The sequence below is a fragment of the Oncorhynchus mykiss genome, chromosome 7 (assembly GCF_013265735.2).
Source record: "Oncorhynchus mykiss isolate Arlee chromosome 7, USDA_OmykA_1.1, whole genome shotgun sequence".
In the NCBI taxonomy this organism is placed as follows: Eukaryota; Metazoa; Chordata; class Actinopteri; order Salmoniformes; family Salmonidae; genus Oncorhynchus; species Oncorhynchus mykiss.
The window spans coordinates 76,004,463-76,032,201 of record NC_048571.1 but is presented as its reverse complement, the minus strand read 5'-3'; the positions used below and the strand labels follow the sequence as shown (position 1 = coordinate 76,032,201).

Sequence of the window (27,739 nt, the reverse complement as noted above, 5' to 3'; positions counted from 1 at the left end):
GAGGACTGAGTGACACCCTATTGGCAACAAACCGTGGTCATTTCCTTTGTGTGTGTGTGATGATGTGCATCGCAGAATGTCTCTCGGTGGACTGGATGTCCACAGGGTAAATTCAAAACACATGCGCTCCGCCATACACTGCCAACTAGTCACTCTCACACACACATACACACGCACACACACACACACGCACACACACACGCTCTATCCATCACTCTATTGTTCTTCTCTTCTTCATTCCTTTTCTTCATTTTTCCTCTTTTATTTCCCTTTCTGTCTTTCCCCTCATGTTTAAAAGATGCTGGAGTGGATTAGGGATACCCTGATGTTTATGTGTAGTACCCCTGGTCACATCATGCTACCCCCTAGTGTGTTATATAGGTACATGATGCTAAGGTGACATCACCGCTACCCCCTAGTGTGCTATATTAGTACATGGTTCTGTGGTGACATCACCGCTACCCCCTAGTGTGTTATATTGGTACATGGTGCTATGGTGACATCACCGCTACCCCCTAGTGTGTTATATTGGTACATGGTGCTATGGTGACATCACCGCTACCCCCTAGTGTGTTATATTGGTACATGGTGCTGTAGTGGAGGGACACAGAGACTACAGAGGTTTACCACACAGCTCAGTGGAGGTCGAGGGGCCATTTAAGGCAAAGCCACATCCAAGCCAGAACAGCCTCATTTGGACCATCCCCTCATGATGAAGGTTATGTGAAAACATCCACTTTTTCATCCTCACAGTTTTGTGAGAATGGGAAAATGAAGGTGGATGGTGTGGTATTTGGTGGGTGGTAACAGATGCTGAAGGGGTTTTCAGACTAGTGGGCCGACCCAATCTGTTCGGTGCTTGCTCAGACATTTTCTTTTCCAAATGGTCACACCGATCATGTATTTGATGGACAGTTCCATCTACCAATAGGAGAGCATGATGTATACGGTGGTGGATAGTACAACCTAATATACCTCAGCTGGGTCCCCGCTACCGGGGAAGAATTTGCCGTTGTCATAGCGATGCAGGGAGATGTACAGCACGCTGGGGTCGTTGTAGAAGACCGACTGGGTACCGTTCCCATGGTGAACATCCTGAACATTGGTGAGAAAGGTCAAGGGGCAGTCAGACTCTTAATTCTGTAGTATACTAAACTAGTCCATTACTTGACCTTAATGTTTGCATAATCCCTTTTAGTGCACACTAAAATACATACAATTACTTGTCCTTATAAGTTGTGTGTACGTGTGTGTGTGTGTGTGTACGTGTGTGTGTGTGTGTGTGTGTGTGTGTGTGCGCGCCTAGGCCCAGACTCGTGGCAGGTCTGACTCATGTGGAAAGCAGACATCGGTGTGAATGCTGACACCAAGTTTATGGTCAATAATGGTGTTAAAGTGAGCACGTGTGTGTGTCTGTGTTTAGATCCCATGTGGGGACCAGTGACAGCGGCCGTCTCTCACCCAGTCCACGATGAGGATCTTGCTGACGCCGAGTTTGTGCTGGAGCTGCTTGGCTGCGATGGCCACAGAGTTGAAGAAGCAGAAACCCCTTTGGAGAGAGACACATGTGGGGACATAGGAATACTTATGAGAATATGTTCCCATAATGACACCATAGACACCCGATGTAAAGTCAAGGCTTTTTTTAAGTGAAAGGTCTCCAGGAGATATCTCCATGATAATGTGAGGCCGTTCTCACTATACACAAACTAGGTGATGTGAAGACATTAGTGCCAATGGGTCAAACATGCTGTGTTTCACTGAACATGCACTCATGTTTAGGCACGGTATGGCTGGACAGTACCAGAATGTAGGGTTGCAAAGTATGAATGATGGGAAATAGCGGTGCTGACAGCAGAAGCTATAAACTCGGTGACTGTGAACTAAATTGTAGATCATATCTGCTGTCCAACTCTTCTCCTCCAGAGTCATTATCGACACATAAATAACTACTGACAGGCACTGCTGAGTACACACACACACATGCACACACTTAGAGGTGGTGCTATAGGCTGACAGCACAATGTCCTGAAAGCTGGGCATGAATTGAGCAGCGCGGGTACAAGTAGATTGCTGTTAGCCTTGGGCAAGTAACACACATTCACACACATAACACACACCTGAAAGGTACTTTTCATGTGTAGGGAACCCTTTGAAATTATTTTAGAGACCTCCTGTTTCTGTGTGTGTGTGTGTGTGTGTGTGTGTGTGTGTGTGTGTGTGTGTCTGTGTGTGTGTGTCTGTGTGTGTGTGTCTGTGTGTGTCTGTGTGTGTCTGTGTGTGTCTGTGTGTGTCTGTGTGTGTCTGTGTGTGTCTGTGTGTGGTGCAGTACTTACAAGGGGGTAGAGTGGGCTGCATGATGTCCAGGGGGCCTCACCACTGCAAAGCCATTCTGTGAGGATGGAATAGAAACTTTAACACTGACTCTGGCTTTCTCTGAATAAATCTTACGATTTCACTTATATTAGTTGAATACAGGTGACATTGAAAGGTTTTTATATAGCCATATTAAATTCAAATTTCTTGTGAAATTCATAAATTCAATAAACCATGAAGAGAAAGGACTATACAGTATGCTTCAATGTGTATTAATGTATGTTACGGGATTGACAATTCTGATCAGCTGAGTTACGGCTCGGACAGGGGGTTGCGATTGGCGGTCTCACCTTCAGCTCTCCTTGTGCCACCCTGAGTGCAAGCTCCGTCACGCTGCCTGCTGCCAAGCGAGACGCCGTTGATGTGTGCATCTCGTTCCAGATCGTATCATTGTCCACCTGTCAATCACGCAAAACCAAGAAGTTACGTCAGGGGATGGGATAAAAATTATAACCACAGGGAGAAACATGGGCATAATTTACAAGTTGGTGTCAGACCAATGAGTAAAGAGGAAGTCACCCATTGGAATAGCGAGGTGACAGGTTGTGACAGGTTGTAGGAAAGATTCCAAAGTCTACTGTTTATTCCAACCAAATGAAGAGTATCATGACTTATTGGGAGCCAGGGGGAAGGATTTGGCAAGGGTAACATTTACCCACACTAATCACCACAACATTGACTTACTGCTGGTGTAAAGGGGGTAGTAAAGTATTCCTGTTCTCAGATCCTCTCTCTCTCTCTCTCTCCCTTTGTTATTCCATGTTTCAAAACTCCACATTTCTGGCGGTTTGGCACAACGGAACAATGAAATCAGAGGAATTTCTTTTATCACCGTCTTGGCCATCTTGTTCCAATCAGTGTGCCTGACCAGAGGAGCCAAGAGCCGGAAATCCAGACAGATCAGGCGCCTTATCAACACTATACAAAGCCCCTTCCTTCTCCTCTCCTCCTCCTATTCTCCCTCATCTTCTTCCTCATCCACTCATCTCTTCTTCATCTTCTTCTGTGTCTGCAAATATTTTCTCCTTCTTTGATACAAACCATCCTCTCCTCCTCCACTTTCATTTTCTCCCTGTTTCTCTCAACTCCTTCCTCCTCCTCTCATCTCCTCTTCGTCTTCTTTAATGTCCGCATTTTCTCCTTCCTTATTTTTATTTATTTCACCTTTTTTTAACCAGGTAGGCTAGTTGAGAAAAAGTTATCATTTACAACTGTGACCTTATCAACACCATTACAAGCCTACTTCTTCCTAATCCCCCCCCCCCCTTTCTCTTATTCCTCTTCAACTCATCCCTGCCTCATCCTCTTCTTTGGTGTCCATAAAGTCCACCTCTCTCCCTCTTTCTCCCTGTCTCTCCCCCTCGTTCTCTCTCCCTGTCTCTCTCCCTCGTTCTCTCTCTCATCTCTCACCTTTTCTTTGTCTTTGATATCTATTTGGCGTTTCGACCAAGTCCCTGCCAACAACAACATCCTCCATAATTTGTAGTCCTATTAGCTTAATTGTGTAATGAGGCATAATCAAGCATGTAATGTTTGCCATTTTGTAATGTGATTAGATAAGTGGAAAGATTTCACAATCTTTGATTTTGCATTACAAGGTCTGTTGAGCTGTGTGCCTGTGTACAGTAAGTGTGTGTGTGTGTTGTGTATGTGTGTGTGTACTTTTGAGTAACTCACCCCAACTCCTCCACATCGTAGCATCACACGCATCCTTTGAGATAAGATCCCTGCAAGAGAAAGATAAGATAACTTTAACGTGCTTTAATAACACACTTGAATGCCATCTGTAAATACGAATAACATTTTTAATTTAAGAGCTTAGTTGGTTTAGCTATGGAAAAAGATGGGAACCTTCCCGCTAGCCATGATTGGTTGAGATAATGGATGGGCTGGACATGCCAAGAGATTAGTTCAGATTGGTCTGCCCTGTAGCATGCTTCTGTCTATAACATGAGCTGCTCAGTATGTGTAGATAATCCTTCCTCTCGTGGCTTTTTTGAAAGATATAATGTAGCAAAAGTGTTGCTACTGCTCTAAACAACATTGCTGCCCTGGATTTAGCAGGCACAATCAACAAAGATCATTGGGAAAAAGTTGTGATGGACTACTTTCTGCACACGGCCAGTGTGAACCGGCGTGACTTGACACAACGGGCCAAACAAGCTGTAGTGACAAACAAAACGGAAAAGCCACAGGACGACTTAGTTAGATTGGTTCCTTGTCTGCCGTGAAGCGTTCATCCATGTATACAGGTAAGAGTCTAACTACATTTTCAGATATTATAGGTTTCACATTTAGTCAGAAAGTCGTTTTCATTGCAAGTTGAAGCTTACTGTTAGCTAGCTAGCAAATGTTAGCTTGCCGGCTCGCTAGCTAACGTTCCCATGTACGATCTGTGTAATTGAATCAAGTTGGTTAGTTTTAGCTACCTGCAGATTCATTCTACAGCATTTCATGGATGGTGGCTAGCTAATGACAATCTGTTTGTACTGTAGCTATGGGTTGGGATTATGGTTCATTGTTTAGATAGCTAGAGCTAGCTAGCTGCATGTCTAAACAAAAAACTTGCCAGATGATTCCACGACCAATCAGGTTAGCCAGATGTGTCTGGGGGATGGTTATAGTATTTCTTTCACATGACCCATCAGTTTAGACCAGTGTGTCTGGGTAAGAATCATCTAATAATTATACAATATTTTTATCTGGACACTTTCTGTTTTTTATATTGCTACTATACAGGTAACCAGGTAACCATTTCACTGTACCGTTTACACCTGTATCCTGTGCATGTGACAAATAAAGAACAACATGACCTGAACCAAAGTCAGATTAGGGTATAGGCAAAGGACTAGATTAAGTGTATTTTTACCTGGAGTTTTTCCTTATTGTAGGCTACTAATTGTACCACTTTAAGTCTTGAAATCTTTGGTTGTTTACTGAGTCTCTACTTTTATCCAAAGTAAAAATGTGCATTTAAAATGTAAGACCGAATCGAGGCGGTCGGTCACAAATGATCCATGCATGTGTATAGGTCCATGTATGTGATTATGAGTGTTCAAAAATACAGATTTTTGGCTATTGCCCAAGTGAGTGTGAGTGTTATCAGAGCTGTGTTGGTTTGAGTGTGTGTACTGTATGTGTCAGTGAGTGAAGATGAGTGTGTGTGTGTGTGTCACACCAGCCAGCTTGCGGTTGTCCAGTTTGAGACGATGGAGTAGGTTGGTGCCATACAGCAGGACGTGCTTCTCGGAGTGGACAGACTGAAGCTCCTCCAGAGAGGCCTTCCTGCTACGGATACACTACAGCAGCAAACACACACTCTTCATTAAACTGTATCTTTAACACACACACATACACACATGGATGGACACACGCACACACACCACTCAACTGACTGTGGTGCGCACACACACACACACACACACACACACACACACAAAATAACAGACACTCACACAGTTGGTTAGATGGTAGATGCAATGTTAGCTTAACTCTATGTGACAGTAGTGATCATAGTAGACGTTAGAAATTGGCCCATCATCTTTGAACAAAGTAGCACTGTAGAGTTTACTAAGTGTCAGTTGATCTCTCGTGGACACAAATAGTATCGTAACATCTGTCAAAAGACTGTGGGATGCGATGACTATCTATCTGGTGCACAGGTTTTTCGTCACTGGTTATTTGAACAAATCACGATTTAGCGTGCGTGCGCATCTTTCTAAATTCGGAAGGGGAAGGGACATTTGGCCCATAGACTTGCCTGAGTCTTGTAGCGAAAGAGGGCTGGAGCTACCGCCCTGCTTCCGCTCCTCGTTTTAGTATCTTTTTTTTCTTCATGCGATGACACAATTAGGTCAGATTCTAGTTCTGGGTTTTCTAGATCAGGTGTCAGTAAACCATCTCAGGGACCGGCACCGGTCCACAGACCAGAAATTGAGAAACACTGGTATAATATATCAGAATATAACACACAAATACTATATATCTATATATATATATATATACACACACACACCTCACACTGGTTCCTGAGGCCACTTTCTTGCAATCTGGACCAGATGCTATGGATTCTCCCAGCATGCTCTGGGTGTCGGCTGTTGTCGCCACAGGTGCACTGGTGCTTTAGCATCTGAGAGTCATACACCAGACCTACACACACACACACACACACACACACACACACACACACACACACACACTCTGTGGTTTAGATACCCATACGAAATAGGTAGAAAGACAGTCAGCCAGACAAGCAGCCAGACAGACAGTCAGACAGCCAGACAGCCAGTCAAACAGGCTGCCAGTTAGACAGCCAGCCAGTCAGACAGCCAGACAGCCAGTCTGACAGTGAGCCAGCCAGACAGCCAGCCAGCCAGATAACCAGCCAGTCAGCGATCCTATTAAATGAAGTTATAATATGTAATTCTATAGACGGGACATAGAGCTGAATATATAGTAAACTGACCATGTGATACAACATAAAACATTGTGTACAGCACTCCCCAAGTCTGTCTCACCAGTGGTGAATCGTAGCTTGGTGGGGGTCTCTGGACCAGTGCTGGCCAGAGACAGCGGGGTGTCTGTGGGCTGTGGAGGAGGGGGAAGAGAGGTGGAGGCAGGGGAGGACTTTGCGCGGCCAAGGGGGCGGTGGGAAGGGCCAAGAACCACAGGCACACCCAGGGGGTCCAGGTAGGTCACCTGTCTGTGCCTTTCTGTCAGGACCTGAAGGTGCCTGGACTGCTCCCAATGGAATGACTGGAGGGGGAGGGAGGGAGGGAGGGAGAGAGAGTGGAGAAGATGGGGAAAGAAAAGGGGGGACGAGAGGGAGGGAGAAAGGGAGAGGAATGGAGGGAGAAAGGGAGATGAATGGAGGGAGAAGCAGGGAGGAATGGAGGGAGAAAGGGAGAGGAATGGAGGGAGAAAGGGAGAGGAATGGAGGGAGAAAGGGAGAGGAATGGAGGGAGAAAGGGAGAGGAATGGAGGGAGAAAGGGAAAGAATGGAGGGAGACGGGGAGAGAATGGAGGGAGACAGGGAGAGGAATGGAGGGAGACAGGGAGAGGAATGGAGGGAGAAGCAGAGAGGAATGGAGGGAGAAGCAGGGAGGAATGGAGGGAGAAGCAGGGAGGAATGGAGGGAGAAGCAGGGAGGAATGGAGGGAGAAAGGGAGAGGAATGGAGGGAGAAGGGGAGAGGAATGGAGGGAGAAGGGGAGAGGAATGGAGGGAGAAAGGGAGAGGAATGGAGGGAGAAAGGGAGCGGAATAGAGGGAGAAAGGGAGAGGAATGGAGGGAGAAAGGGAGAGGAATGGAGGGAGAAAGGGAGAGGAATGGAGGGAGAAAGGGAGAGGAATGGAGGGAGAAAGGGAGAGGAATGGAGGGAGAAAGGGAGAGGAATGGAGGGAGAAAGGGAGAGGAATGGAGGGAGAAAGGGAGAGGAATGGAGGGAGAAGGGGAGAGGGATGGAGGGAGAAGGGGAGAGGGATGGAGGGAGAAAGGGAGAGGAATGGAGGGAGAAAGGGAGAGGAATGGAGGGAGAAAGGGAGAGGAATAGAGTGACAAAGGGAGAGGAATAGAGTGACAAAGGGAGAGGAATAGAGTGACAAAGGGAGAGGAATAGAGTGACAAAGGGAGAGGAATGGAGGGACAAAGGGAGAGGAATGGAGGGAGAAAGGGAGAGGAATGGAGGGAGAAAGGGAGAGGAATCGAGGGAGAAAGGGAGAGGAATCGAGGGAGAAAGGGAGAGGAATGGAGGGAGAAGGGGAGAGGAATGGAGGGAGAAAGGGAGAGGAATGGAGGGAGAAGCAGGGAGGAATGGAGTGAGAAAGGGAGAGGAAGAGTGAGAAAGGGAGAAAGGGAGAGGAATGGAGGGAGAAAGGGAGAGGAATGGAGGGAGAAAGGGAGAGGAATGGAGGGAGAAGGGGAGAGGAATGGAGGGAGAAGCAGGGAGGAATGGAGGGAGAAAGGGAGATGAATGGAGGGAGAAAGGGAGAGGAATGGAGGGAGAAGCAGGGAGGAATGGAGGGAGAAAGGGAGAGGAAGAGTGAGAAAGGGAGAAAGGGAGAGGAATGGAGGGAGAAGGGGGGAGGAATGGAGGGAGAAGGGGGGAGGAATGGAGGGAGAAGGGGAGAGGAATGGAGGGAGAAGGGGAGAGGAATGGAGGGAGAAGGGGAGAGGAATGGAGGGAGAAAGGGGGAGGAATGGAGGGAGAAAGGGAGAAGAATGGAGGGAGAAAGGGAGAGGAATGGAGGGAGAAAGGGAGATGAATGGAGGGAGAAAGGGATAGGAATGGATAGAGAAAGGGAGAGGAATGGAGGGAGAAAGGGAGAGGAATAGAGGGAGAAGCAGAGAGGAATGGAGGGAGAAAGGGAGAGGAATGGAGGGAGAAGCAGAGAGGAATGGAGGGAGAAGCAGGGAGGAATGGAGGGAGAAAGGGAGAGGAATGGAGGGAGAAGCAGGGAGAGGAATGGAGGGAGAAAGGGAGAGGAATAGAGGGAGAAAGGGAGAGGAATAGAGGGAGAAAGGGAGAGGAATGGAGGGAGAAAGGGAGAGGAATGGAGGGAGAAAGGGAGAGGAATGGAGGGAGAAAGGGAGAGGAATGGAGAGAGAAAGGGAGAGGAATAGAGTGAGAAAGGGAGAGGAATGGAGGGAGAAAGGGAGAGGAATGGAGGGAGAAAGGGAGAGGAATGGAGGGAGAAAGGGAGAGGAATGGAGAGAGAAAGGGAGAGGAATAGAGTGAGAAAGGGAGAGGAATGGAGAGAGAAAGGGAGAGGAATGGAGGGCGAAAGGGAGAGGAATGGAGGGAGAAGCAGGGAGGAATGGAGGGAGAAAGGGAGAGGAATGGAGGGAGAAGCAGGGAGGAATGGAGGGAGAAAGGGAGAGGTATGGAGGGAGAAAGGGAGAGGAATGGAGGGAGAAAGGGAGAGGAATGGAGGGAGAGAGGGAGAGGAATGGAGGGAGAAAGGGAGAGGAATGGAGGGAGAAAGGGAGAGGAATAGAGGGAGAAAGGGAGAGGAATGGAGGGAGAAAGGGAGAGGAATGGAGGGAGAAAGGGAGAGGAATGGAGGGAGAAAGGGAGAGGAATGGAGGGAGAAAGGGAGAGGAATAGAAGGAGAAAGGGAGAGGAATGGCAGAACAGAGAGAGAGAGAAAAAAGATGAGTATTATTATTTTGTTTGTTTATTTGTTTACCCATTACTTTAGCAATGACATAAAACAGGCAACTAAGAGCTGAGCTATTGAGCTGTGATTCTATGGTGCCCTCTATTGGTGAGCCAAACAGTTGGTCTGAACTGAAGCTGTAGTCGGAAGTGGGACTAATTGAATAATTTTCTGTATGACCTAGGTAGCGCTTCAGGTGTGTTGTAAGTGTGTGTGCGTCCGCATGCATGCATATCAGAGGAGGCTGGTGGGTGGAGCTATAGGAAGATGGGCTCAATGTAATGGCGGAATGGACTAAATGGAACATAGTCAAACGTGGTTTCCATATCTTTGATACCGTTCAATTCATTCCATTACAGCCATTACAACGAGCCTGTCCTCCTATAGCTCCTCTGATACAGGTGTGTGTGTGTGTGTGTGTGTGTGTGCGTGCGTGCGTGTATGCATGTGTGCATACATGTGAGATCGTGTACCTGATTCACCAGAGGTGTGTATTTCCTGATATGTTCCCCATGGCTGTCTCGTGAGGATGTATACTCTGTGTCCCACATTGACTCAGAGCTGCTGGTTCCACTCTGTCTACTTCTCTGGTATTCATCCTCCTCCCCTAACCTGATATCCTCTGGGTCCATGTCCTCCGAGGAGATCTGTGTGAGACGAGGCTTCTCACAGGATCAAAGGTCATCATGTATTAGTCTTCACTCTTCTTCTTCATGTCTCACTAGTACTATTATGCAGTATGTATTGTACTGTGTGTGTGTGTGTGTGTGTGTGTGTGTGTGTGTGTGTCTGTGTGATGCTTGAAAATTCCCAAGGTATGTGTGTGTGTGTGTGTGTGATGCTTGAAAATTCCCAAGGTATGTGTCTGTGTGTGTGTGTGTGTGTGTGTGTGCGTGCATGCGTGCGTGCACATGAGCATGTTGCTCGACAATTCCCAAGCTGTGTGAGTGTGTCCAATCTGTGCTCCTTCTCACCTGGTCCAGGTGTGTGTTTTGTTTGAGTCTCTCCAGCAGCAGTTTGTGGTTCTGCTGCAGTAGCTGGTGCTGCTGGTGAGAGGGCAGTGGGGGCTCAGACCGGGTCCGACCCAGGGGCCTGTGGGGGCCCAAGCTGGCCAGTCCTTCCAGCCTGGAGGAGGGGTACTGGATAAGGCCTGGGTTCAGACCTCGCACTGGAGGAAGAGAGAGGTGGGGAGAAAGAAAGTGAAGGGGAAGAGAGAGGGATAGAGGGAGGGAGAGAGAGAGTGAAAGAGAGTAAGAGGGAGGGAGAGAGAGAAAGGGGGAGAGAGAGAGAGAGAGATAGAAAGGGGAGAGTGAGCAAGAGAGAAGGGGAGAGGGGGGGGAGAGAGAGAGAGAGAAAAAGAAAGGGAGAGAAGGAGAGAGAGAGAGAGAGAGAGAGAGAGAGAGAGGGAGAGGGAGAGAGACAGACATCAGGATCATCATGTTTGACAAAAAAATTAAGAAAATTACTAGAGAGGAAGTAGACTGTTGTGGGAATGTTTTTTATTTATCTAGGCAAGTCAGTTAAGAACAAATTCTTATTTAAAATGACAGCCGCTTGGGGAACAGTGGTTTAACTGCCTTGTACACCCGCATTACTTGCTGTTTGCGGATTTATGCTGGGTTTCTGTACAGCACTTTGTGACATCAGCTGATGTAAGAAGGGCTTTACAAATACATTTGATTGATTAATTGTTCAGGGGCAGAATTACATATTTTTACATTGTCAGCTCGGGGATTTGATCCAGCAATCACTCGGTTACTGGCCCAACGCGCTAACTACTAGGCTTTGATGAGTCTGGGTAACCATGAAATAGATCAATTTGATGAGTCTGGGTAACCATGAAATAGATCCGTTTGATGAGTCTGGGTAACCAGGAAATAGATCAGTTTGATGAGTCTGGATAACCAGGAAATAGATCAGGTTGATGAGTCTCAGTAACCAGGAAATAGATCAGTTTGATGAGTCTGGGTAACCAGGAAATAGATCAGTTTGATGAGTCTGGGTAACCAGGAAATAGATCGGTTTGATGAGTCTGGGTAACCAGGAAATAGATCAGTTTGATGAGTCTGGGTAACCAGGAAATAGATCAGTTTGATGAGTCTGGGTAACCAGGAAATAGATCAGTTTGATGAGTCTGGGTAACCAGGAAATAGATCAGTTTGATGAGTGGATGAAGTAAGTGGCATTCAGTCAAATGGTCAATAGAGGGCAGTGTCGCTCTGTGTTTGTTTGATTAGCTGTGCATGCAGCAGTCCTGAGGGCTCCAGGATGACTATAGGTGTGTGTCTGTGTGTATGTATATCTGTGTGTGTCTCACCAGTGACTAGCTGTGTATGCAGCAGTCCTGAGGGCTCCAGGATGACTACAGGTGTGTGTGTGTGTGTGTGTGTATGTATATCTGTGTGTGTCTCACCAGTGACTAGCTGTGTATGCAGCAGTCCTGAGGGCTCCAGGATGAACATGGGCTGGAGGTGATGGTGGGCAGCACTGTGTCTCTCCATGGGCAGGTAGACCTGGGGCAGTACCCTGGCCACCCTCTGATAACTACCCGTTTCCCAATCACCATGGCCAGGAAGCCCGGTGCTGATGCTCGGCAGGGCGGTGGAGCAGGGCACCATGAAGTGGGCCAGCGTACCATCCTGGAGTAGCAACCTCTGAGCCTGAAGGAGGGAGGCAGGTCCGGAAAACACAAAACATTCAAACATAACTGCTAAACACACTAAATCAATTGAGTAGTGTTAACTCAAAAAACTATAGTAATTTAAACTTGATTCAATTCCAGTAGGTAGTGTGCAGTCAACTACTAACTGTCGGGTTATCAAAGTTCAGTCCTCAATGTTTCAATGTCTGTTAGAATAGATTGACTGTTTCATTCCTTTAGTATAAGTATAAGAGCAGAAAAAAGCATCAGTTTGCTGAAATCTGAGTGGTGAAAAATATTGGAAACTGAAAAGGACACGTCAGTTGAACACTAATCTAATATTCATGGTACAGTACAGCAGGTGGCCAAATGTTTTAAACAGGCCTGTTGAAGAGAGAGAGAGAGAGAGAGATGGACAACTGTACACCACTGCCATGTTATTCAATCAGCCCTTATTCAATTAATACATATACTATATACAAAAGTATGTGGATACCCCTTCGAATTAGTGGATTCAGCTATTTCAGCCACACCCGTTGCTGACAGGTGTATAACATAGAGCACACAGCCATGCAATCTCCAAATCGTCTGTCCTCGGTTGCAACACTCACTACCGAGCTCCAAACTGCCTCTGGGAGCATGTCAGCAAAATAACAGTTCATTGGGAGCTTCATGAAATGGGTTCCACAAGTTTAAGATCACCATGTGCAATGCCAAGTGTCGGCTGGAGTGGTGTAAAGCTCGCCACCATTGGGCTCTGGAGCAGTGGAAACATTCTCTGGAGTGACGAATCATGCTTCACCATCTGGCAGTACGACGGACGAATCTGAGTTTGGAGAATGCATAGTGGCAACTGTAAAGTTTGGTGGAGGAGGGCCTCCCGAGTGGCACAGCGGTCTAAGTCACTGTATCGCAGTGCTAGAGGCATCACTACAGATCTGGGTTTGATCCCAGGCTGTGTCGCAGCCAGCCGCGATTGGGAGACCCATGAGGCGGTGCACAATTGGCCCAGCGTCGTCAGGGTTAGGGGAGGGTTAGGGGAGGGTTTGGCCCAGCGTCGTCAGGGTTAGGGGAGGGTTTGGCCCAGCGTCGTCAGGATTAGGGGAGGGTTTGGCCCAGCGTCGTCAGGGTTAGGGGAGGGTTTGGCCCAGCGTCGTCAGGGTTAGGGGAGGGTTTGGCCCAGCGTCGTCAGGGTTAGGGGAGGGTTTGGCCCAGCGTCGTCAGGGTTAGGTTTGGCCCAGCGTCGTCAGGGTCAGGATTAGCCCAGCGTCGTCAGGATTAGGGGAGGGTTTGGCCCAGCGTCGTCAGGGTTAGGGGAGGGTTTGGCCCAGCGTCGTCAGGGTTAGGGGAGGGTTTGGCCCAGCGTCGTCAGGGTTAGGGGAGGGTTTGGCCCAGCGTCATCAGGGTTAGGGGAGGGTTTGGCCAGCCAGGATGTCCTTGTCACATCGTGCTCTTGCAACTCCTTGTGGCAGCACGCTGACTTCGGTCGCCAGCTGTACGGTGTTTCCTCCAACACATTGGTGCAGACGGTTTCTGGGTTAAGCGAGCAGTGTGTCAAGAAGCAGTTCGGCTTGGCGGGATCGTGTTTCAGAGGAAGCATGGCTCCCGACCTTCGCCTGTCCCGAGTCCATACGGAAGCTGCAGCGATGGGATGAGACCAGGGCAAAGGGGCTGTGTGTGGGGCTGTGTGTGGGGCTGTGTGTGGGGCTGTGTGCGGCCTGCGACCTGATTCAGTACGGACCGCGGAATCATGCTCAGATGACATGTAGAATTTGAGATACACACGTCACAGTTACAAATAGTAGCTGCTAGAATTTGCGCAAAAAAAAGTTTTTCAAAGGTTTGAAAGAAAAGGAAAACAGACAATGAATGTAGGGTGTTCCAGCAAGACTGGACATCTACATATATATTTATTGAGGTATCAGGGAAAGCTGTGTGCTTTGTGTGCAAAGAGAGCATCGCTGTCGTGAAAGACTACAACTTGTCCCGACACTTCCAGACGAAGCAGACAGAGAAACATAGGAATATGTCTTCTGAGCGGTGGGCATCTAAAGAGTGCCTTTCTCAGTTGCAAAAGCAGCAAGGACATTTCACAAAACTGCATTCAGCAGATGGAATTGCGAGAGCTAGCTATGTACTGTCCCACTAAATTGCTAAACATAGCAAACCATTCGCTGAGGGCGAATTCATTAAAGCGTTTTTAATTGACTCTGCAGCAATACTTTACCCTGAGAAGGAAGAGCTGTTTGAAAATGTTTCCCTGTCTAGACGAACAGTGACACGGCGTGTTGAGGACATCGCAGACAATATGGAACAACAGTTGAAAGACAAGGTAAAGGATTTCTCCTATTTCTCCTTGGCCCTGGATGAGAGCAGTGATGCACATGACACGGTACAGTTGTTGATATTCTTACGAGGCATAACACCAGTCTTTTAAATTACAGAGGAGCTTCGGTGCAGTCAATGAAGAGCACAACGACAGGCAAAGATTTATTGGAGGAGGTTAATAAGTGTGTGGCAAAGCTGGGACTGAGTTTTAAAAATATATCCAGTGTGACCACTGATGGGTGCCCAAACTTGATAGGAAAAAACATTGTCCTTTTGAAAAGGATGCAAGATCAAATAGCTGAGCTGAACCCAGATCAGAAAATGAATTTCCTGCATTGCATTTTTCATCAGGTGGTGCTCTCAAACGTGTTCTGAAAATGAGCCTGTTGTGGATACAGTCACTAAAGTGGTAAACTTCATAAGAGCAAAATCTTTAAACCACAGGCAGTTTGTCTCACTGTTGGAAGAGACAGAGTCGGGTCATGCAGGTCTCCCCACCACACAAATGTGAGATGGCTGTGTTTCGGGAAGGAGCTTAGAAGGGTGTGGGACCTGAAGTCGGAGATTGATGAGTTTTTGCAAATGAAAGAAAAATATGTTGATTTCCCTCAACTGCAAGATAAAGAATGGTTGGCTGATTTTGTCTTCACCGTGGACATCATGGCCCTCATGAATGAACTGAATTCCAAACTACAAGGGAAGGGCCTTTTTGCACATCAGATGTACAGCCTTGTTAAAGCCTTCAAGGGAAAATGACTTCTCCTGACTCGCCAAGTAGAAGCCAACAATCTCACGCACCTTCCGATACTACTAGTCTGTTCCCTATCAGACGACCAGCAGGAGAAGTATACATCTCTGCTGTGTGCTTTTAACAGTGTTTTCTCGTCGTTTTGAGGAAAATGACATGCTGTTGGTTTCCTCTCCTTTCATCTTCAATGTGGATAACTCTCCCACTGACCTGCAGTGATTGGAGAACTATTCAAAACAATGTCACTGACGAGGTTCTATGCATCTCAGCATGAACAAAACTTTCCAAAGATTAGGAGTCATGCTCAGAAGATGTTTGTACTGTTTGGGTCAACCTATGTATGTGAACAGACATTTTCAGTGATGAAATATAAGTTAAGGCACAGATCATCTCTTACTGACTCTCACCTCTCAGCAATCCAGCGCATAGTGACGTCAGAAACTATACCTGACTTCACTGCTCTAGTCAGTGCCTATCAGAGACTTCACTCCTCACACTGATTGAGTAGTTTAAATGTAATGTTGAGCTCTCTCTCTTTCTTGTGTTTTTGTGCATACCCGTTAACAAGAGTCCGTGGTGCTGAATGCACAGTGTACTTTCCCTGCGTGTAGTTTATTGCATGTTTAATAATAATGAAAATACTACAAAAAGGAGAACATGGATGTGGTTTATTTCTGTTGATGTTAAAAAGTAAAATAAGTAGCATATCTGGACGTGATTTCCATAGATATCAACACAGTTGTATAATCCTGTAATATGATTCTGGTCCACGATGGCAAAAATATATTCTAATGTGGCCCTCCATGGAAAATAATTCCAGGGGGATGCAGGAAAACGCTACCTGCCCCAATGCATAGTGCCAACTGTAAAGTTTGGTGGAGGATAAATAATGGTCTGGGGCTGTTTTTCATGGTTCGGGCTACGCCCCTTAGCTCAAATGAAGGGAAATCTTAATGCTACAGCATGCAATGTCATTGTAGATGATTATGCGCTTCCAAATTTGTGGCAACAGTTTGGGGAAGTCCCTTTCCTGTTTCAGCATGACAATGCCCCCGTGCACAAAGAGAGGTCCATACAGAAATGGTTTGTTGAGATCGGTGTGGAAGAACTTGACTGGCCTGCACAGAGCCCTGACCTCAACTCCATCGATCACCTTCAGGATGAATTGGAACGCCGACTGCGAGCCAGGCCTAATCGCCTTAAATCAAGGCCCAACCTCACTAATACTCTTGTGGCAGAACGGAAGCAAGTCCCTGCAGCAATGTTCCAACATCTAGTGGAAAGCCTTCCCAGAAGAGTGGAGGCTGTTGTAGCAGCAGAGTAATGTGCAAAGAAATGAACTGTGTGTCCTGAATACAAAGCATTATGTTGGGGCAAATCCAACACAGCACATCACTGAGTATCACTCTTCATATTTTCAAGCATGGTGGTGGCTGCATCATATTATGGGTACTGTATGCTTGCAATCGTTCAGGACTGAGGAGTTTTTAGGATTAAAAAGAAAAGGAATATAGCTAAACACAGGTAAAGTCCTACAGGAAAACCTGGTTCAGTCTGCTGACATTGGAAGACAAATCCACCTTTAACAGGACAACAACCTAAAACATTAGGCCATGTATACACTGGATTTTCTTAACAAGACGACATTGAATGATGCCTAGTTATAGTTTTGACTTAAATCGGCTTTAAAATCTATGGCAAGACTTGAAAATGGTTGTCTAGCAATAATCAAAGACCAACTTGATAGAGCTTGAGAATTTAAAAAAAATATTGTACAATCCAGGTTTGCAAATCTCAGACTTACCCAGAAAGACTCACAGCTGTAATCGCTGCCAAAGGCTGCCAAAGGTAATTCTAACATGTATTGACTCAGGGGATTGAACACTTATAATCTAGGGGGATGGGAGGAGAGATGGTGGGAGGAGAGAGGGGGGTGGGAGGAGTAAAGGTTGGTGGGAGGAGAGAAGGTGGTGGGAGGAGAGAGGGGGGTGGGAGGAGAGAGGGGGGTGGGAGGAGAGAGGGGGTGGGAGGAGAGAGGGGTGGGAGGAGAGAGGGGAGGTGGGAGGAGAGAGGGGGGTAGGAGGAGTATAAGGTGGTGGGAGGAGAGAAGGTGGTGGGAGGAGAGAAGGTGGGGGGAGGAGAGAAGGTGGGGGGAGGAGAGAAGGTGGGGGGAGGAGAGAGGTGGTGGGAGGAGAGAGGGGGTGGGAGGAGAGAGGGGGTGGGAGGAGTATAGTGTGGTGAGAGGAGAGAGGGAGGAGTATAGTGTGGTGAGAGGAGAGAGGGGGTGGGAGGAGAGAAGGGGGTGGGAGGAGTATAGTGTGGTGGGAGGAGAGAAGGTGTTGGGAGGAGAGAAGGTTGGGGGAGGAGAGAGGGTGTGGGGAGGAGAGAAGGTGGGGGGAGGAGAGAGGTGTTGGGAGGAGAGAGGTGGTGGGAGGAGTATAGTGTGGTGGGAGGAGAGAGGGGGTGGGAGGAGAATAGCGTGGTGGGAGGAGAATCGCGTGGTGGGAGGAGAGAAGGGGTGGGAGGAGAGAAGGGGTGGGAGGAGTATAGTGTGGTGGGAGAAGAGAGGGGGTGGGAGGAGGAGAGGGGGGGGTGGGAGGAGAGAGGGGGTGGGAGGAGGAGAGAGGTGGGTGGGTGGGAGGAGAGAGGGGGTTGGAGGAGAGAGGGGAGTGGGGAGTGGGAGGAAAGAGTGGAGTGGGAGGAGAGAGTGGAGTGGGAGGAGAGAGTGGAGTGGGAGGAGAGAGTGGAGTGGGAGGAGAGAGGGGGTGGGAGGAGAGAGGGTGGGAGGAGAGAGGGGGATTGAGAGGGGCTCACCACGTGGGTTAGTCCGGTAGTAAGTGGGCTGTCCGAGAGAAGGCTGTCATTGGGCGAGCTGCACCCAGACACTGGAGTGCTACATGTACTGCTGCTGGGGGAGGAGTCTGCAGGACGGAAGAGAGGGACAGCCAATCAGGATAATACATTGAACTGTGTGTGTACCTGAACATGGCCATTTTTTAAATTTATTTTTAATTTAACCTTTTAACCTTTATTTAACCAGGTAGAGAATCACCAGCAGCAAGAGCGACATCATTGACGTATACAGAGAAGAGAGTTGGTCCAAGAATTGAACCCTGTGGCACCCCAATAGAGACTGCCAGAGGCCCGGACAACAGGCACTCCGATTTGACACACTGAACTCTATCAATAAGAAACGCGTGTTACTTTTTCCCCTGTGCTCATTAATGAATACAACCCAGGTATGTTAGTGCTAGGCTGGGGCAAAACGGCTGGGGCTGTACAGCATCAGGAAGGAGGAACACTAAGAGAAAATAAAATGAGAGGCTTTTTTGATAGACAGTGGACACAACAAGGCAGGAGTACCCAGAATATCCGGCATTCTGGGCTTGATTGTGGGCGGGGTGCTGGTCTTGCGTTGGAGAGGGTTCTGCCTGGAGTTGATGTGCTTCTTCAGTTTACTTCTCACCTTCAGGAGGGGATCAGAAGCTGAACACACACACACACACACACCCGAGCAGACACAAGCACGTACACACAGACACAACATACAAATGGATGTTAATAGTTTGGCCAATTCAGGACATTTCTCTAACACATCCTTAGACAGTACACAACAAAACAGTCAGCTGAATGCATAAAAGCTGAGCACAATCAATTTAGGCAAATCAAAATGGCTACAGATCCATAATGTTCTATCTTATCATAAATCCTCTACAGTACATAACAAAACCCTATCAAAGCTCTTTAACAGCACGGCAGAACAAAAAACTCAAGTTTAATGTTTATTTTGGCAACTAGCACAATAGGCTTAACTACATGATCAATCAGCGAGCGGCTTGGCCCAGACAAAAGACGCAGATGACTGAGGGGTGTGTAGCTGCAAAATAGCCAACGCTGCTAGGGTAATACAGGTAAATAATGGCATTGTAATTGAACTTCAGGTGACATAGTGTACAGTTAGTAGGAACCACTCCTTAGTACTGTAGTCCTCACTCATAGAAATGGAAAGAGGGAAAGCCTACTATCTTTGCAACTGATCACGTCTAATCAAATCAAATTGTATTATAGTCACATGCTTTATAAACAACAGGTGTAGACTAACAGTGGAATGCTTACTTACAGGCCCAGAAAAATAGAAAATAGCTACCCCTGTACCAGAGCTGTTGCCATAAAATGTAATGTTAATTTCTGTTCCCTAAGCCGCCTCCAATGTCGTTTTATACAATTTGACAGTACGTTCGACCAGCCTCACAACTGCAGACCACGTGTAACCACGCCAGCCCAGGATCTCCACATCCGGCTTCTTCACCACAGACCACGTGTAACCACGCCAGCCCAGGACCTCCATATCCGGCTTCTTCACCATAGACCACGTGTAACCACGCCAGCCCAGGACCTCCACATCCGGCTTCTTCACCACAGACCACGTGTAACCACGCCAGCCCAGGACCTCCATATCCGGCTTCTTCACCATAGACCATGTGTAACCACGCCAGCCCAGGACCTTCACATCCGGCTTCTTCACCACAGACCACGTGTAACTACACCAGCCCAGGACCTCCACATCTGGCTTCTTCACCACAGACCACGTGTAACTACACCAGCCCAGGACCTCCACATCCGGCTTCTTCACCATAGACCACGTGTAACCACGCCAGCCCAGGACCTTCACATCCGGCTTCTTCACCACAGACCACGTGTAACCACGCCAGCCCAGGACCTTCACATCCGGCTTCTTCACCACAGACCACGTGTAGCCACGCCAGCCCAGGACCTTCACATCCGGCTTCTTCACCACAGACCACGTGTAACCACGCCAGCCCAGGACCTCCACATCCGGCTTCTTCACCACAGACCACGTGTAACCACGCCAGCCCAGGACCTTCACATCCGGCTTCTTCACCACAGACCACGTGTAACCACGCCAGCCCAGGACCTTCACATCCGGCTTCTTCACCACAGACCACGTGTAACCACGCCAGCCCAGGATCTCCATATCCGGCTTCTTCACCTGTGGGATCGTCTGAGACCAGCCATCCGGACAGCTGATGAAACTGAGGAGTATTTCTGTCTGTAATAAGGCCCTTTTGTGGGGAAAAACTCATTCTGATCGGCTGGACCCCTGCCCAGTCATGTGAAATCCATAGATGAGGGCCTCATTCATTTATTTAAATTGACTGATTTCTTTATATGAAATGTAACTCAGCAAAATCTTTAAAATTGTTGCATGTTGCATTTTTGTTCAATATATTTAGCAGGCTTATGGCTTGAGGGTAGAAGTTGTTCAGGGTCCTGTTGGCAATTGCCATGTGGTAGCAGAGAGAACAGTCTATGACTTGGATGGCTGGAATCTGACCATTTTTAGGGCATTCCTCTGACACCGCCTGGTATAGAGAGCCTGGTTGGCAGGGAGCTCGGCCCAAGTTATGGGCTGTGCGGCATCCCAAGCCCAGACCTCAGAGGATGTGCAGACCAGCTGGCTGGAGTGTTAATGGGCATATTCAATCTCTCCCTATTCCAGTACCCTCTGTAGAGCCTTACGGTTGGATGCCAAGCAGTACCAGGCGGGGATGCAGCCAGTCAAGATGCTCTCAATGGTTCAGCTGTAGAACTTTTTGAGGTTCTGAGGGCCCATGCAAAATCTTTTCAGCATCCTGAGGGGGAATAGGCGTTGTTGTGCCCTCTTCATGACTGTGTTGGTGTGAGTGGACCATGATAGATCCTTAGTCATGTGGACACAGAGGAAGCTCTCGACCCTCTCCACTACAGCATCGTCGATGTGAATGGGGGCGTGGTGTGCACTCCGTTTCCTGTAGTCCACGATCAACTCCTTTGTCTTGCTGACGTTGAGGGAGAGGTTGTTGTCCTGGCAGAACTCCTCCCTATAGGCTGTCTCATCATCGTCAGTGATCAGGCCTGCCACCGTTGTGTCGTCAGTAAACTTAATGATGGTGGCGGATTCAGAGTCGTGGGTAAACAGGGAGTACAGGAGGGAACTAAGCAAGCACCCCCGAGGAGCCCCGTGGCGATGGTCAGCGTGGCGGAGATGTTGTTGCCAACCACAACCACCTGGGGGCGACCCGTCAGGAAGTCCAGGATCCAGTTTCGGAGGGAAGTGTTCAGTCCCAGGGTCCTTAGCTTAGTGATGAGTCTGGAGGGTGCTATGGTGTTGAACGCTGTGCTGTAGTCAATGAACATCATTCTCGTATAGTTGTTTCAGGTGGGAGAGGGCAGTGTGGAGTGCAATAGAGATAGCATCATCAGTGGATCTGTTGGGGCAGTATGCGAAAAGCACTTAATGAAGACAGAAGTCAGTGCTACGGGGCGATAGTAATTTAGTTCAGTTACCTTCACTTTCTTGGGTACAGGAACAATGGTGGACATCTTGAAGCAAGTGGGGACAGCAGACTGAGATACGGAGAGTTTGAATATGCCCATTAACACTCCAGCCAGCTGGTCTGCACATCCTCTGAGGTCCCGGCTTGGGATGCCGTCTGGGCTGGCAGCCTTGCTAAGATTAACGTGCTTAAATGTCTTACTCAAGTCGGCCAAGGAGAACGAGAGCTCACAGTCCTCCTGAGCGGCGGCTGCCCGCGTCCGCACGGTTTTCCTCTAAGCGGAAAATGACATACACACTATGTCCGTATGTTATTCATCCCCCCAGTCAGTAAGACAGACATGCCTGACATTCTCACAAAAGGTTTGTTTTACACATACTTTAGTTATGTAACTAACTTTTGGTCTTTCTTTCATGCTTTCTTTCTCTTTTTGTCTAGTAATTGACTCTCTTGTTCTTTCTCTCTGTTGCCCTCTAGGCTTGGTGTCTCCCCCCTCTGAACTCTGTCTCTGTCTCGCTCTACATAAGTGTTCAGTATATGTGTGTTAACATGTATCTAACTACATAACTCACCCAACAACTATCAGAGTAGGAATGCTGAACTACTGTAGGATCATATCCCTGTCCATGCAATCTGATTAATTATGTTCTAAAAGGTCAAAGTGATCCTAGATGAGCACTGCTGTGCTCTGGTTTAGCACATCTTTCATGGCAGACCCAAACCATTGTCAGGAGTCGACCGCATGTTGTTTACAATGTCACCTGATGACACCATAGTGAGAACGGGAAACAATCTTGTAGTAAATGTACAAACTATAAAATGACTCACCTGTTCTTCTGAGGGGCGTGTCCTTACGTTGGACACATGGTGGATGATGGACAACAGGGGTCACCATGTGAGGCTTTGGGGGCATGTCAGGATCTGGGCCCAGTTCCCTATGCAACCAAGACAGTCAGTTGAGAGTCATCCACCAAAATGTTAAATAACCATTGCTAAGTGTCTATTGTTTTGTGTTCTATTACTGGTGGCCTCAAAAATAATGTTGATGAAAATGGACAGTAAAGAATCGTATTGTAAAATATTGCTTCACTCAGGCCAGTCAGTCTGGCTGTAATCTATTACCTAATCTAATGAGTCACTCAGGCTGTAATCTATCACCTAATCTAACGAGTCACTCAGGCTGTAATCTATCACCTAATCTAATGAGTCACTCAGGCTGTAATCTATCACCGAATCTAATGAGTCACTCAGGCTGTAATCTATCACCTAATCTAATGAGTCACTCAGGCTGTAATCTATCACCTAATCTAATGAGTCACTCAGGCTGTAATCTATCACCTAATCTAATGATTCACTCAGGCTGTAATCTATCACCTAATCTAATGAGTCACTCAGGCTGTAATCTATCACCTAATCTAATGAGTCACTCAGGCCAGTCAGTCAGGCTAAAATCTAGCACCGAATCTAATGAGTCACTCAGGCTGTAATCTATCACATGATCTAATGAGTCACTCAGGCCAGTTAGTCAGGCTGTAATCTATCACCTAATCCAGTGGTCACCCAACGGTCGATCACGATCTTCAAGGTATTCTTAGTGGATCACCAAACATTTCTGTAGAAAAGCTTGTGCTCCTTTTTTCTTTCTCTGGGTTGCTCTGTTGGTAGTACCGGGTCGGCAGTGTTCCCATTCTGTACCCTTTCATTTGTCTGAAAAGACAAACTCCGCCGACCCGGTGGAATGGGAGATCTGTGGCTAAATCATGTGGGCCTACCGTGCTGGCCAATCAGATAGCTCAAATCACCGTGCCTACCTACAGCTACCCACCTACCCACGACCCTGGCCACAGTAAAGTCTATGTGAGATTAAATAACATTTAACACCATGACCAGAGAGTCATGGACTGTGAAAGAATACATCAAACAGCTGCTGTTTTTATGACTGAGTTCATGTCTAAGTTTTATTCAGGGCTGTCAGCAATGTTTTTATTCAACACTATTACAAAACATAAAACGTGCTTCTCTCTACTTCCACTCAAGATGCAGCTGCAATGAATGAGTAGCCAAGTGTATCGATAGCCCTGCGTTTGAATTATTATTAGCAGCTCGTCTATTTTAATATCGAGGAGTATTTCACTTTCTCTGGTCATAGGAACAATATGAATTTGTGCCTGAGGCAGATGTGGTGCTACTCAAGTTAACGGCATCAGGTGGAAGACTGTTTCCCTCTCTCTTGTCAGTCTCAACAGAGGGGAAAAAGGAGAGAGCAGTGACCATGAGAAGCGGACCCTTTCCTGCTCTCTTCTTCCCTCCACTGAGACTAATGTCGTGTTCAAGACAACTGTGAACTCTGAAAATAATGAGATCCGACTGGGGAAAATGGTTTTGAACAACTCGGAAACGCTGGCATCTTTCTAAAGCTCCGACGTTCCGATCTGAAGTTCACTGACGTCCTGATTTGACCTCTTTTTCCCCCCGAGTTCCCAGTTGTCTTGAACGCACCATAACAGTCAGATGCAGGTACAGTACCATCAGTCCAGTAAAATAAAACTGCTAATTGTTATAAATTATTCAAATGTATGCTCAGCAGTGCCTTGCAAGTGCTACACCAACTGATCTATTTTGTTATCAAAGCTTGAGTTTTGAAATATAATAAAGTCTGAGAAGAACAATATTGTCAGGCCATACATTTAGCCGATATGCTGTGATAAAGTATTAGGCCTACTTCACAAATGTAATTCCTACAGAAGAGTTTTTAAAAGGTTAATGTTTTTTTTAAAAAGTCATGTTAAAAAAAATCTGAGTGGTAGATCTTGGCTTGCTTTTTGACTTCGAAGGTAATCTTGACTCAGAAAAGGTTGGTGACCACTGACCGGATCTAATGAGTCACTCAGGCCTGTAATCTATCACTTAATCTAATGAGTCACTCAGGCCTGTAATCTATCACTTAATCTAATGAGTCACTCAGGCCTGTAATCTATCACTTAATCTAATGAGCCACTCAGGCCTGTAATCTATCACTTAATCTAATGAGTCACTCAGGCCTGTAATCTATCACTTAATCTAATGAGTCACTCAGGCCTATCTAGATTGTTTTAGAGGTACATTTGTCTTACTTTCATCCCTATGGGACAGGATTGGATAGGTGAGAAGAAAAATATGGTAGTTCCACCAAAGGCATGGGAGTCTAATAACAGTATATTTTCATGAGTGGACACACACAGCTCTCTCTCTCTCTCACAATCATTAATTTTTTAAAGTAGAAACTTTAATCAATGTCTCTCCTGGGTCGATTCTCACCTGTAACTCCTGGGCGTGTTTCTGGTGGGGTTGGAGGCGGTCGTCTCCAGGGCGGCCTGATCCGTCCTCTTCAGGATTTGGCTTCTGAGTTTCTGTTTCACCAGGGGACTGGCCACAGCACCTGTCCGTCAACAGAGTCACCCAATCAGAGTGTCACGGATCCCTCCGAAACATTCATTACGCACACCTGGCCCCTATTCCCAGTGATTAGTAATTGTATAAGTGTGCCCTTGGTTTACCAGTGTCCTGTCCATTATTGTAACAATGTCTGTTGGTTCGTTTGGTTCATCCCAAATCATTTATACCAGCGTGACAGAAGCAAGAATGAACCGAAGCTGAAGTGCAGCATTCCAAGCTGACTAAACGTATTTAACGTTTTGTTCTGAACAGAATCATACTTTTTTTGGTTCTGTTTCACTGTTCCGACCTGCAAAATTACATTCTGAACCGGTTCGAACCCTAAAAAAGTACTGGTTAATATCGTTCCTTTCTGAACCTCTGAAATCTCCCTAAAAAAAATCCATTAGCTCAAGATTAAATTACTTCACCAATCAGTGCAGATAGAGCAGCTAGCTACTGTATGTAGCAGGCAATATTTGGTAAACACGATGGACAGACAAGATGCGACTGAAATTTTGCAGGTGGTGAGAGTAGAGGAAGATGCTTGGCTTGAAGGGCTGGGAATCTTGTTATGACATGCATTATCTGAATTAGGCCCACAGAATTATACCTACAGAGGAGTGGCTTCTATGGAGGAACTTTGAATGTCTTAAACTTCCAAGAGTTGGCTTAAAGTTGGACTACAGCTAGCTAGCTAGTTAGCTATATAGCTAGCAAATAAGCTTGTGTGTGCAGAGCGGCACTATAATTAAAAACACTTAACTTTGTAGTTAATAAATCCAATGTCAGAATATTGTCATACCCTTATATTATACCCTTTGACTTATTCAACATCTCAAGGATGATCAATGAAAACAGGATGCACCTGACCTCAATTTAGAGTCTTATAGCATAGAGTCTGAATACTTCTGGTTTTTTTTAATACATTTGCAAACATTTCTAAAAACCTTTCAGGGGGCACAGTTACTTACTTTGCTCACTCTTATCCTTATACATCAGCTGCTGCAGTTCCTGTCTCTTGTCCTGCTCTTTCTCCTGGCGACTCTGCTCCATGTCGTACTCGTACTGAAACGAGACCATTCAGATTTGCATTTAAGCGCAATGGGTTTTCACTAGTTACCACAATCACAAAGTCCCAATTGGCTATATCGTAAACATTCATGTAAACAAAAATGCGCTTTTTGGTCTTAATTTAAGGTTAGCAGTGTGGTTAAGGTTAGGGTTAAAATCACATTTGAAAAGGATACATTTTTGAAATAGGTGTGGTTTATGACTTTGTGGTTGTGGTAACTAGTGATGACTGGCAAACTGGGCCATAGACAATATTCAGGAACTTATATCAGCCCAAGGAAAGGGATCATAGAGATGGAAAGAGGGCACACCTCCTATATTTGCCATTGATTGCTTCTGTGACAGCATGGCTAGTGCCATGGAGGGCTATCTCAACTATAAAGTTTGTGAAAGGGCTCCTCACGTGGATGTGCTGTGGCAGGTGCTTCTGGGAGTCCTGGGCTGAGAATGCTCCCAGGAAGAGGGAGTGGTGGGGTTCCAGCATAACCGAGTCAGGCTCGGGATGCACCAACCTCTGGGTACGCAGGTCCATGGGCCACTCTGTCCGGAGTGGTGACGAAGCCTAGCAAGGAACTTGCACATCCACTACAGAGAAAGGGAAGGAAAATAAAAGAGGAGAGAAAGACATTAGTTAAGATGAAGAGTCAAGGCTTTGTTCGTTAGACTAGATCATTGGAGAGAACGGATAACCTGGGACTGAACGCTGAAAGCTGAGGTGCTGCATTCTAAGCTCCCAACTGAACTTGTGAATTGGTGTCAGCGGTGGGATCTGGGCTGTCCAAAATCCCCAAAATAGAAAACCCAGCCATAACTCTCCCTTTCTCTCCTTCTGTCCTCTATTTTTCTCTCTCTTCTTCTCTTGTGTTGTTTCTTTTCGTGGCCCAGTCAAGTCCCCCAGTCAAGGCCTCCATGATGAGGCCTGTGCCGGAACACACTGGAAAAGGGATAGCTGATCCCATGGAATAGTCTACACTTGTGCGATTAAAATATACCAATGATGGTATGCACCAGCACATGCACACATGCACACATGCACACACACATGCACGCACACACAGACTCACACACACACCATAATAAATAGCTGTATCCCACACCTGAGGGATATACTACAAAATAGGATCAACGAGTTTAACTTTAATAAGTAACCAGAAAAAGCTATTGATTTTCTGGTTCATTAAAAAAACGTTAAACTTGGGTTTGTGTTTTTGTTTGTTGAATCAATTAGACCATGCTCGTTTCAAGCTTATCTTCCTAAAAAATAAACAGTTATATCAGAAGATTTAGGCAAGTTAGCTGGCTAACTCATTGATTCTGCTTTGTAGTATTTATTCAGGATTCAGGACAACGAACAACTAGATTAGATTGAAACGAAACATGGGCTGATGTCTCATTATACAATACTACAATACATGCTTTATTGGTCCATTTGCACAGATATTCTTAATTTTGTTGCTGTCACAGTACCCAACCTGACACACTGGGAGTAGTACAGAGGCTGAGAAGAGCAGTGGTCCCCCATGTTCAAGGGTACAACGGAGGTAGGTAGTATACAGGGATATTAAGGTGTAAGAGAGTACCAGTCCTTACAACAGGCCATTGTTACATAATGTGACTCAGTGTATGTCAAGTTTATGTGTTGATAGTTTGTATATTATGTAGAA

General features: G+C 46.7%; 1 protein-coding gene across 2 annotated transcripts in view; it reads right to left on the bottom strand.

The window, feature by feature from the left end:
* LOC110528499 (histone deacetylase 7) overlaps positions 1 to 27,739 on the bottom strand; it is a 57,456-nt gene that overhangs the window by 14,074 nt on the left and 15,643 nt on the right. For both annotated transcript variants that reach the window (XM_036984083.1, XM_036984084.1), the window contains 17 exons: positions 26,479 to 26,660; positions 25,976 to 26,069; positions 24,885 to 25,005; positions 22,416 to 22,522; positions 18,613 to 18,735; positions 18,064 to 18,170; positions 11,946 to 12,192; positions 10,507 to 10,700; positions 10,006 to 10,194; positions 6,894 to 7,131; positions 6,392 to 6,525; positions 5,555 to 5,675; positions 4,054 to 4,103; positions 2,667 to 2,774; positions 2,337 to 2,392; positions 1,462 to 1,549; positions 976 to 1,095 (listed from right to left, as the gene is read on the bottom strand). In XM_036984083.1, coding sequence (XP_036839978.1) covers positions 976 to 1,095; positions 1,462 to 1,549; positions 2,337 to 2,392; positions 2,667 to 2,774; positions 4,054 to 4,103; positions 5,555 to 5,675; positions 6,392 to 6,525; positions 6,894 to 7,131; positions 10,006 to 10,194; positions 10,507 to 10,700; positions 11,946 to 12,192; positions 18,064 to 18,170; positions 18,613 to 18,735; positions 22,416 to 22,522; positions 24,885 to 25,005; positions 25,976 to 26,069; positions 26,479 to 26,607 — 2,226 coding nt within the window. In that variant the 5' untranslated portion in view covers positions 26,608 to 26,660. The remainder of the gene's footprint in view (positions 1 to 975; positions 1,096 to 1,461; positions 1,550 to 2,336; positions 2,393 to 2,666; positions 2,775 to 4,053; positions 4,104 to 5,554; positions 5,676 to 6,391; positions 6,526 to 6,893; positions 7,132 to 10,005; positions 10,195 to 10,506; positions 10,701 to 11,945; positions 12,193 to 18,063; positions 18,171 to 18,612; positions 18,736 to 22,415; positions 22,523 to 24,884; positions 25,006 to 25,975; positions 26,070 to 26,478; positions 26,661 to 27,739) is intronic.